Source organism: Manacus candei, unplaced genomic scaffold (assembly GCF_025592945.1).
Source record: "Manacus candei isolate 608988 ecotype Guabito, Panama unplaced genomic scaffold, ASM2559294v1 h1tg000064l, whole genome shotgun sequence".
NCBI classification, from domain to species: Eukaryota; Metazoa; Chordata; class Aves; order Passeriformes; family Pipridae; genus Manacus; species Manacus candei.
Genome location: NW_026138112.1, coordinates 2,025,810 through 2,037,748, shown reverse-complemented (window position 1 = coordinate 2,037,748; position 11,939 = coordinate 2,025,810). Strand labels below are relative to the sequence as shown.

The window sequence follows — 11,939 nt, the reverse complement described above, 5'->3', positions numbered from 1 at the left end:
ATTGCTGTACTGTGTTAGGAGACTGGAGATTCAGGTGAAATATTCAGAGTGTGTGTGTGTGTGTGTGTAGGGATGTGAAGATCTAGAAGAAATGGTTTTCCATGGAAAGAAAACATGCTTTCTGAGGGAATGGAGTCAGAGAAAAAGAAGAATATAAGTAATGTGTTATAAACCATCTGATGTGGTGGGTGGTTAGTTTCTGATGACAGAGCTATTGAAAAAGTATTAGTGCAGTGCATTAAGTTGGGAAGTCCTTACCTTGGGATCTGGAGGCCTCTCAGGAACGCAGTGGCTTTAACTGTGTTAGTGAGTCAGTGCACTGAGGTGCTGTGTTTTCGTGTCAACCATCGTTCACTCCTGCTAGTTAGTTCCCTTCAGGGACTTGGTTGTCAATCTGTCTTAATCAAGTTTCGTTTTTTGTCATACTCGTTGTGATAGTTGCTCTGCAGTAAACGTGTCACCAAATCTGGTGATACTGTTGACATCTTTGATCTTGCCCACGCCGTGAATCAAGGTTATATGATGGTTATGCCAGTAATAAGAAGGGAATCTTTGGCTGTTCCTCCTCAGCAGAGTTGCTCTTATGGCAAAAGGGAGACAACATAAAAACCCAAAAAGTGTTCTTTTGGTGAAATGATCTAATATTGTCAGCAGAATTGGAAAAAGGGATTGTTAGATCTGTAGATACCTGGGGTTAAAATCTGTCTTAATTCAGGAGTGATGAGTTTAACTTAGGGTATTATCTTTTCTGCCTGGGGAACTGCAATCCATGTACCAAGGCTAAATGGCCATTCAGGTGACAGGAGAGCCTCAATAGTGACCACATATGTGTGGTAAAAATCTCTATGTAATCGGGTCCAGGACTAGAACTGAAGAGGAGTGTGAGGTGAAGTCTCAGAACAGTGGTGTAACTGTACTGGAGGCTGAGACAGCTGTAGCAGATGGATTGATGTGCTGCTTTTTTGGAGATGGTACTGAAAATGCATATGGAAGTTATATTTGAATTTTGGTAATAGATAGGAAAAGGTAAAGCAAAAGAGTATAGGGATTAATGTCCTCTGGAGAGATTTTGACTGAAGTAAAATTTCTGTTTTGTGTGGCCTGTTTTTTCCCTGTACTGGAACAGAAAGACATCATATATTTAATTTTACCCCAAATAATTTTAATTTAGGTAGGTCTTATTGGCTTCTTTTTTTGAATGAGATCTTGATAAATGCACTTTGTTATTTTTAGCAGTTAATATTTGCATTTTGTTCCGAGAAGGTGATTTAAATATGGCAAAGAGCTTGCGGAGACTTGAAAATATATCTGTATTTAAATAATGCGGTGATTAGTTTATCCTCAATATCACTGCAGTTGGGTCCTAAAGATAACTTCTTACTTATGAAATGTTGTCTAGTGTGTGTTTTACTTGAGGAAATACAGTACTGTTTCTGTCCACACTGGCTTGAACATCAAATTCTAGATGCATAACAGTAAATGGAGGGGGGGAGGCTTATCTCTTGTGAATCTCGGGACGTCTTCTCTGGAAGGTCCTAAGTCAGGAAGTTGATCAGTCCAGAATTTTTCTTCTTAAAATCTTTCCTCTGAAAGTCCAACCTTATGGTTGCTAAGTGATGCAGATCTGTTTTCCTGTCTGCAGCACGAGCCCTCCAGTGCTGCTCACAGTGAGCCCAGGCAGCTGCAGGGTGCCAGTAACAAGGTCCTTGAAACTTTGGTGGCTTTTAATTTGAGGGCTGTCAAGCCACGAAGTTTGACCTTGTTCACTGGACAGTAAGAAGGTGTGGCTGAGCTAGGAATTTCAAATACTTCAGTAAAAAGAAAAGGAAGGTAAAAGAAGTTCTCTTTTCCATTCTTCTCTTTCTCCCAATGACTTGGTGCTAGAAGGGTTCACCTGAGTCACTTAGACCTGTTGCCAGAAATTACGTAGTTGGTGTGTAGATTAAAAGGGTTCATTGAATTACAGTGTTGCCCCATACCATGAGATTTGGGATGAATTTGTGACCCTCTAACAACTGTGAAATTTAACAAAAGAGCAAAAGTCATGACATTAATGTATTGTAGGAAGCAATCAGGAGAAATGAAGGGCTTAATTGCTGCTGCCACAGGTTCCTGTCCTAGCAATCTGCTGGATGATTCTAAGAGCTGGGTTGAGGCTGCAGAGAAAGACCAGCTGAGTCCTTCTCCCATCATGGCCTCTGAATTCCTGATGTGGGGGAGAAGAGCCTGTCAGACTGCAAACCTGACTGCTGGTTTGGCTGTGAGCGTGTGACTGTGACAAGATAAGAGGCAACTGAGGGTTTAATTCCATTAAAAGCCAGCCCCACCTTCCTGTCCCTAACCATGGCTGATCTCCAGTGCTTAGAACAAGTGACAAAAACCCTTGGGTGCCAAAAATATGCATCAAGTGGTGAAGGAAAATTGTTCTTGTCCTTTGCAGGTGACTAGCAGAAGCCCGAAGGCATAAGATAAATATGTTATAAATCCAGGGTTAACCAAATATACCAAATTGCCTAATAAAAATAAATACCTAATAAAAATAAATGCCTAGTAAAAATCAATACCAAATAAAATGTACCAAAATACCTAATTAAAAAATACTTTATAATGCAAATTTTTGCCTGCCCATGTCCTCTCTGCAAGGTCCTAAGGAGTGGTATTTTCAGGATTTCTGGGGTTTTGTTTTTTGTTTTTTTTGGGTTATTGGGATTGTTTTTGTTTTTGTTTTTTTTTTAATTTTAAAAATTTGATATGGATTCATGAGTGTCATTATAAAATACTGAGGTTTAAAATGGGCCATTCTTCCCAAAAGAAGGACTACTGATTTCTTCCAACAGTTTGTCGGTTCTGGTGAGCTCTTTCACCAAAGATAGATTAAAGAGGAAGCACAGGATGAGCATACCAAAAATATGCTTTGCTTCAGCAAGCTCTATTCACAGATTGATGGTATCACTGTTTGTTTTTGGTTGGTTTTTTTTTAGGCCTGAGCAAGCATTTAGGAGGGGGCGGAAGGTACAGATGAGTATAATGCTAAAAGGAATAGAGCATGAGGGATGGGGGATGAGATTATGGGCATGTTGTGTGGGGGCCAGGATTAGGACAGATGGTGCCAATCACTGTGAGAAGGAAGCAGCACAGGTGAGTTGGGGGTTTATGAGAGTGGCACAAAAGGACACAGGAAGTTACGAGGTGTGATGTGATGCACGGGGGGGACCAAGGTTTGATACCCCAGAGTCATCCTGGAGCTTTTCCTCTGCTAATGCTTTTTTCTTTTTCATCTCAGCCAAGTTGGAACTGGAGGAGCTTTTGCACAACCAGCACCATTTCTGATCATTCTGCTGGTTGAGGCTGCTGCTGATCTAGCTGTGAAATCACTAGTCAGCTGTAAGTTAACTCGGTTTTTAGTCATGCAGGCAGTGCTTCTTTGGAAAGTAAATTGGCACAGCCCCAGTGCTATCAGAGCTTGGTACTATGGACTTGACTTTGGGATTTTTTTAATTTTTTATTGCAATTTTCTTGTTGATGGATGCTGGTTACCTTTTGTTAATCTATTTTTTCACACTTCAGAGGAAACAACAGAAACTGCTGTCGTGCTAAGAGAATTGATCCAGATGTAGCAGTTAATTAAATGAGATACTCTGAGATGGTCTCAGCCTGAATGATAGCTTTGCATCATGGCTTTTGATGTTGGATTGTATGTGTTTAATTTCTGCAATGATGCTGACTGAGGAAGAATGTAAGTGCCCCAGAAATGTGGGTATTTTCCACCTTGTCATGCTCTGTTGAGAGCTTCCATCACCATGACAAGGCTTATTAGATTAGCCAGTATTCCATTTCTCTTGATTTCCTCTGTCTGCCCCTTTCTGATACTTTGAAGATTGTATGGATGTTCAGGAAGTTGTTCTAATACAATTTGTACACAGGAAAGAATTACTGGGAAAGCAAGTCTGTTAAAAGCTGCGTGTCCAGTGCTAACCAAAATCGGTTTCCTTGGGGATAAGATGTACTGTTTCCACGGCAGGAAAATTGTCCTGTCACCAGGACATATATTTTTAAGGAATTTTTTCCTTGCTTTGGACAGGAATGAGGAAGAAAGGTTGTAGTTCTAGTTTGTAGCCTCCTCTTCCCTTCCAAAGCCAACCCCAACCCTGAGGAGCAGCTCCCTCTGCAGTCACCTCGTGAAATGCAAACTTCGGTCGGTCTCCTGCTCTCTGTCCCAGCCCATCCCACCTGGCTGAACCACCTGTCCTTGCAGAGCTCTGCATCTCCTTCCCTGACTCCATCCTGTTCCTGCCTGGTTTGCAGTGCATATGGATGCTTGGAACTGGCTTACTAGGAGAAATTTTTGAAAAGCAAAACAGTGCCTGTAACATTAGGCTCTGATTCTTTTAATAGCAAATAAAATAAATGAGCAAAAATAACAAATAAAATTAGCTCCTTTAGGGAGGTGGAATAGAAGCCACAAGTAAAACCAGGTTTGGGAGAACTGGCTGGAGTTTTCTTAGGTAATGCCTCAGGTTTGAAAAGGTGATGGCTAAGGCTGAAACTATAATTGAAAAAAAGATTGCTTCAGCCTGTACAGTTCAGACCTGTAAAAATACATTTTTATTATAAGAAGATTTTCAGACTTGTCTCAGTACATATTTGCAGCTATTTACATATATTTGATTAACATTTGAAAGCAGATTCCTTAGTGTCTTTTTTAGTTAATGTGAGCTTTAATTTGTATTTTTAGACTGCTTTTCTCAACTATTCATTTTTAGCCTTGTTTGTACACCCAGCTGTTATGGAATTTAATATGCATCTTTCTCAGATGGTTGCCTTTTCTCTGTAGGAGTATAGACACGCTTTATAAATTGATTTTTAAATATGGTAATTAGACGGATCGGATTGATTGGACCAGGACTAAAGGAATGTTGTATAAAAGCATTAATTTTAAACATTTTTTTTTACTAAGTCCTGATCATATCTGTATCATTGACATGCAGGATTCTTTCTTCTAAGTTTTTCCATATCAGGTTTCTGAAGAGATGTTAATATTTGACCTCTCGGGGCAGAACTGGTGGATTTTGCTGTGTTTGTTTGCTGATACCCAAACGTTGTTTCCTAATGGCAGCTTGAGGTGGTGGTGCTGACGATCTGTTTGACACAGAGATGTTGCTGCAGCATTTTCATCCAAATCCCCGTCTCTCTTCCTGTGCCTGTGTTGCATATCTAGTTGGATTAAGGAGTAGATTTTTCTCAGAAAATGGTGGTGATGGAACGAAACTTTCCTTGGTGTTAAGAGGAGCCTGTGCTGCTGTGTGTGGGTGTGTGGCTATATGCAGAGAGCTGCTCAAAGCTCCTTTCTCTCCATGGGGATAGCTGGCTGCACACCAAACTGTGGCCAGGAGAAGCAGAAAGCAACGTGTGGGCAGCCCGTGTGATCTTTTATTAGCCCCTTCATTGTGCTCCTGCGTTTTGATCTATCAGTTAGCACTGGTTCCATCACTAACTGCTCAAATATCTGGTTTGAATCATTTGATGCGAGGGAGAATGTGATTTTTAAAATTATGTTTTGATTCGTGTACTTAATTTTTTGGTTGCAGATTGCATATTTAAGACTGCAAAGCACTAAAAATATGCTGCCAAACATCAGGTGGCTTCCTATCATTTTCTAGAAGGAATTTAGACTAGCAGAAACAGTAACTTCTTAAATGCTGAGTCCCAATTAGACAGAAAGCTTAAGGACAAGTAAATATTTCCCCCAGGTTTCTGGAGTCAAATTGTTTTGAACAGTACAGTTAAGTTGTGTCTCATGAAAAAGAATTACTTCTAAGTGGAGCTCTGAAGTTCTGCAGTGTGACTAATCATATTGATATTGATTGAGTTTGTAGGGATCATATGAATTGGGTAAGGAAAGTTTCAATTTTGATTCACAGAATGTAACTAAGGATATTAAACTCTTCTTCCTGTGGTGCAGATTATGAAATGTTGAAGTTTTTAGGGCTTTTATAGTTCGATGATAATTTAAAAACCTGTTTAAAAATAAAGTACCAAATAAAAGGCATTTCTCCGGAAATTTGTTATCTTTCCAAAGGTTACTTTGACTTTATGCTTTGGTTTTGTTGCACTTATAAATCCCTACAAATTATGCAACGCTGCTGCTGTGATTTATTGTTTTGCACTGTGACATATCCACTGATGGAAAACATTAATATCGTAAATAGAAGTACACATGGATTATTTAATAATGATATACTGTCATCAGCTTTTATGGTATGTTTGATCTGAAATGATGGCTGTTAGGCTGGAATTGCTGCACCTTTCTTTTATCCCGGGATAAGTAAGTACAAAATGACTTTACAAAGGCTGCATGAATCAGATTTCTGTTACCTTTTGCCTATATTCATGTGCTGTTTGGCTTTGCTCCTTTAGATCTGTTTTTTCAAGTGTGGATTCTCCAGCCAAGGTCAGCTCCATGGAAAAGACACTTCTTCTCAAGAGCAAAGAACTCCAAGACGCCCAGGACAAGTGTCACAAGGTATTTATTTATGCGATTGGCCATCTCCATTGCTCCAGGAATCTGCAACCACTGTATGTCCAGGGATCTGTCAGATGCTGCTGATCATCCAGACTCGTGGTGGGCAAAGTGCTTTTCCTTCAGAGAGGTGGCTTCCTGTCCAGTACAAAGGGAGATGAATTTAGGCCATGCTGTTGCTCTAGATACTTTTATCTTAACAAGAAGCGGCTCTGGATTTTAAACTGTCCTTTTCCCAGCGTTGACACAGACGACTGCTGCTTCCTGCAGGCCCTGCCTCTTCATCACAACAGTTACCCCAGTACTGTTCTGAGGGGCTCTTCCTCACTCATCAGCTCCTGCTTATATAACTGTTGTCACGTCACTGCTTATGGTGAACGTCTCATAACAGTTGCTGTGCTCCAATAAAGGGAACCTGGTGGAGTCTTTTAACACTTACTGCTTGTTTGAGACTTTTATGAGAATTCCATTACTTTTCTCCCTGCTCTGTTCTGGATTTGACCATTTGCTCCTGACAAGGAGATGGGGGGAAACCATCTTCTGGTCCAGCATGGATTTGGGATAAGGTTAAAGTGACCCATCTCTGCAAGTCAGGTGAAAAATGATTGTGTCTTCTTTGCTAACTGGGGTTCGAAGAATGACTGAATATGAACAAGCAGCTTGAATGAATGGGGTGACTTAGACTTACTACTTGTCCTTAAGAAGAACTGTGCATTCCTGGAGCAGAGACAATGGTATCGGAATTTAAACACCATTTGGAGAAACATAGCTTAGAAGTCTCTTGGAGACAAATTCCTTACAAACAGAGCTCTGAATGTAGCAGTTAACAAAGCTTGTGAAGCCCCCCTTTATAACCTCTTGGTATTTATTGCAGATGGAGCAGGAAATGACGCGGTTGCACCGGAGAGTGTCAGAGGTGGAGGCTGTACTTAGCCAAAAGGAGGTGGAACTGAAAGCCTCTGAGACCCAGCGATCCCTCCTGGAGCAGGACCTGGCCACCTATATCACAGAATGCAGTGTGAGCCCTTACCCCAGTCCTTCCAGAGCTGGAGGCCTGAAATTTGGTGGTCTTTGTCTTTCTCTTCCATCGTGCTTTCAGTGGGGTACTTGATGGAGAGAAAATAATGTGTGAGGGGATATCTGTTGAACATGGAGCCCTGAGTTGTTTGCAAAAGCTTGCTTGGTAGTTTTATTCGAGCGTTGTTTCATGGTCATGTGCTTAGATCATGCAGGAGTGACTACTGTCCTGGTCTTGCTGAAACTATTTGTGATGTTTGTCTTACTGGCTGTGCTAGAACATGCTTGGGTTTGACTTCTTGCAGGTTTCTTAGCCAGAAGAGGAAGGGGCCTAATCAATGCCTAGACAGAAATCTTCAGGAACAAATAGGATTAGGAAGCAATGGTGTTGCCTCCATCTGTGGTGTCCTGAGTTCAGACTGATCCAGTTCCCCAGCACAATGTCAGGGAAGGTTGTAGGACAGGGGCTATTTTTCAGGTAGAATATAAAAATGAGACTGCAAAACCATGACTTCAAAGATCATTTGGCATTTTTCATGGGAGCTGGAATGTCTGCCCAGTTGTCCTGGCAAGATTCCAGTGAGGATATTTTCATTCTAGTCGATAGTCTCTGTATTTTCAGTTGGATATACAATTATGTTTCCTCTCTTGTACCAAGAACAGAAGTGCAGATAATACTCTCTTTCAGAGAATTGAAAACCATTTCTGATGGGTTGGTTTGTTGGGAAGCACATCTTAAAACGGGGCTGAGTTTTACCATACCAAATGCTACTAGGTAAATAAATAAAATTCAGTTTATATCTCTCTATTGAAGAATAATACTCAGTTGATAGGAGGACCATTCCACTGGTAGGTCCAAATTGCAGGTAAGGTATGTGGTGAGATACAGACTCAGCTCTTCTGTTCTTTGTAGAAGTTTAACAATGATTAAAGCATTTGACTCACTTAACAGCAACAAGAAAAATGTAAGTAACATGAAGTTGAAGGATTGTGTCTAGGTTGTGAATTAATAGTCCTGGATAAAATATAGATAAATGCTGTCAATAATGGATGCCTTTTGTGATCTGTGTTTGGTTTTTGTCTCTAAACCTGATGTGAGGAAGTAGATATTTGAACCAAGATTTGAGTAAACAATGTTTGTAAAAATGGGCTGCTTCTGTTCAGATAGGAGCAGCACTGGCCATGAATTTCATTAGAGTTCCATCACTGGTGCCTCAATTTTTCTTTTTTTAATTTTTTTTTTTATTGTTATGATTTTGATGCCTCACTGCAGTCGAGGAGGCATTTGTGTAACTAAAGATCTTCATTATATACCATTTGAAAAAACCAAAGACTGTGTATTGAACATTTTGCTTTCTGCAGAGCTTAAAGCGAAGCCTGGAGCAGGCACGGATGGAGGTGTCTCAGGAAGATGATAAGGCACTGCAGCTCCTTCATGATATCAGAGAGCAAAGCCGAAAACTGCAGGAGATCAAAGAACAGGTATTCCTGCTTCTTTGGGGAGCAGGGTGGCTGGCCACAAAGAGGCATTCTTGGCATATGCTAGCTCTGGTGCCAGGATGACATTTGATGTTGGTAGGCTGGGATAACTCCCAATCTGTGTGTTTTCACATGGGTTCCTAAACAATATAGGAAGCAACAAAATTCCACTTGTGTATTTTGCAAGTAAGCACAGACTCCAAACTTCAGGTTTTTCTTTTCCTAGTCCTGTCTATAAAACTAGCTTAGGAGAAAGTTGCAATGCTTTACTAATATACTGCATTAGAAATGAGCTATCCATTTAAAATGGTTAAGGTATGCAAATTTCACAACAAGTTAATGAATCTTCACCTGGGAGGGAACTGAGCTAGCCTTTGTGTTGGTTTTTTTTCTTCTTTCTTATCTGACCATTTAAAATGCTTAATAGTCTTTCAAAATAGAATGTATGTTGCCTAACTCTTCTTTTCCTAATTTAATCCATTTGCAAAGGAGAAATTAAAAATTTTTTTGTCCAAAATTCATTAATCCATATGGTTGTTCATAAGAAAAAAAAAAAAGTCAAAATTAAATGAAAATATGCCCAAATTTGGACATTTTTAGGATTTAAAATTATTTACAAGACAAAATTAATTCAGTTTTATGAATTAACAGCAACATACTGCATTGAGACAAAGAAATTGAAATTTGCTGTAGCATTCAAATAATTCTTTGCAGCTATCTGTTGGTTTTCATCTTCAAAGCACTTTACAAATGGTAACTGACTCATTTCAAAGTGTTTGAGACAAGGAAGCCCAGAAACCTTGGTAATAATTCTCCAGACATAAGAAGCTCTTATGTAAAAAGTAATGAAATGCAAACTCAACCCTCTGGATGTATCAGGCCTCCATAGACTTCTCCTGCATTCTTCTGGGTGGTTGTTTTATGTAATACAAGGGATCTAAAGCTCCCTGCTCTCTGTTCTGGTGCTTTGCTTGAAAAGTTGCTTTAAATACTGAAATGTGGAACATTTCTGATGATTATAAACACCCGTAAATTCTTAGGCAGTACAGACACATGTAACAGAGGAAACATAATGCAAGTAATTTTTAATCAAATGCTTTGTCCCAGAATCTCTTAATTTGGCTTGTGAAGAATCACAATGACATAAAAGTGCTGCTTAGGTCAACAAATGAATCTGTAATATCCTGCAGGCCTTCATATCTGGGGTGATCTTCTGAGCTTTCTGAAAGACAAGAGCAACAAAAAATGCTGAGATATTTGTGCTGACTCATACGAGCAGGTGGATCTTGGCCATTAACTTGGACCATGATTTTTAAGTCAGAGGGAACTGGGAGATGAGATGAAAGAGTCCCTTTAGAGTTTTGCTGTTGAAAACCTGAAACCTGAGAGAGGACAAGTCAAATCAACAGCAAATCAGAACCTTCAAAAGTGAATACTCAGGCACATGGTATTTTCAGGGCAAGGCTGTAGGTTCAACTTGACCTCAGGTACTTGAATAGAAGAGCGTGGTGGATTTGTGGGGTCTTTTGTTTGTTTGGGGTGTGTGTTTGGTTTTTGTTTTGTTTTGTTTTTTTTGTTTTAACTAAACCTGTGCTCTGGTTGTTACTTGATGAAGATCTGTATGAGCAGATGTACTTGCAACAGCTCAGAATCTGTATTTTTTGAGAGCCCCACTCATTTGTATGTACTTCCCTGATGTGATTTGCTTCAGGTACATGCCCTGAGCTTTACCTGTCCACTAATATGCACTTAAGTACCTCTTGGTAGTTCTTAAACTCTGACCAGTGAATATCTGAGAGGTTTGTTCTGTGTTGCCTGGAGTGGTGTGGCCTGTTCTCTGACCTGATCATGAGACTTATTCAAAGATAATCTTTCAAATGTGATGAAACAAGAAAACCTGAAATATCACTAACTATCTCTTCTTCTTCCTTCTTTTCTCCTTCCCCATTCTCCTCCCTTCCCAAACACTCATTGTCACAGTGGCAACTGTAGTCATACTTGTAATTCTTTGGTCAAGTGCTTGCTGATGTAAAAGCCCAGTATTTTAGGAAGTCTTAACAAATTGTACCTTCTGAGCAGGACATGTATTCCTTCAAACAGTTCTGCCTTTTTTATTCATAAATTTATTTGTATGAAAAGAATATTTGAGTTAATATATGCGTAGTTATTATCAAAAGGCTCTAATTCTTTCCAGCAAGAAAATAAGGTCATCCACAGGAGGCTAACTGGAAAGAGTAGGTGCCTGTCTTCCTTACAAACTGGAGAACCAATTTTGGGATTACAAAGCAAAGAGCCATTCTGCCAAAGGAGTAGGAAAGCAATTTGTTAAAGGCCCAGCTTCTTTAAATATCTGCATAAGCTCTCCTTGCTGGAGAGTCAGGGGCTGCCCCTGGGGTCAGTGTTCCTGCAGTCCCTCTGTAGCTGAAGGCAGTGCCTGTCTGGGGGAGCGATGACAAACCTGAGTCTGTCACGAGACAGTTCCTCTTCTGCATATGGGGGTAGTCAGGCCTATTGTAAGGTATTAAAATGGAAAGAAAGAGAGACTCCCCCACTGTCAGTCCTTCATAATCTTTGTTCCTAGCTCTTGATGTGCTTGTTTTCTGCTTGTTCTCAACTTCATAAAAAATACTTTGGTTTTTGGGTTTTTTTTCCTTTGCTTTAGAGTAATTTTATGAAATGTATACTTACAGGACTTAGTAAATGCTAAATAAACATGATTAAAATCTTTTTTCTCCAGTGAATATGTGAGAAGCAATCTCTTGAGCTAGTCTCAGTTTGAGTTCCCAGTGTCATTGAGATAGTCAATTCAAATTCTTTTCTTCTCCCATCTTCCCCATCCAAATGCCCTATCTTGTAGTCTCCTGCAAGGGGAATCTTTATTTCTGCCTATATAGAAAAATATCTTCCATGGGCAGTGTGATTT

General features: G+C 39.9%; 1 protein-coding gene across 9 annotated transcripts in view; it reads left to right on the top strand.

Moving 5' to 3' along the window:
- The window catches only part of CIT (citron rho-interacting serine/threonine kinase), an 81,283-nt gene that overhangs the window by 26,553 nt on the left and 42,791 nt on the right, over positions 1–11,939 (top strand). For all 9 annotated transcript variants that reach the window (XM_051805381.1, XM_051805385.1, XM_051805379.1 and 6 more), the window contains 3 exons: positions 6,418–6,523; positions 7,395–7,538; positions 8,900–9,019. In XM_051805381.1, the coding sequence (XP_051661341.1) occupies positions 6,418–6,523; positions 7,395–7,538; positions 8,900–9,019 (370 nt within the window). The remainder of the gene's footprint in view (positions 1–6,417; positions 6,524–7,394; positions 7,539–8,899; positions 9,020–11,939) is intronic.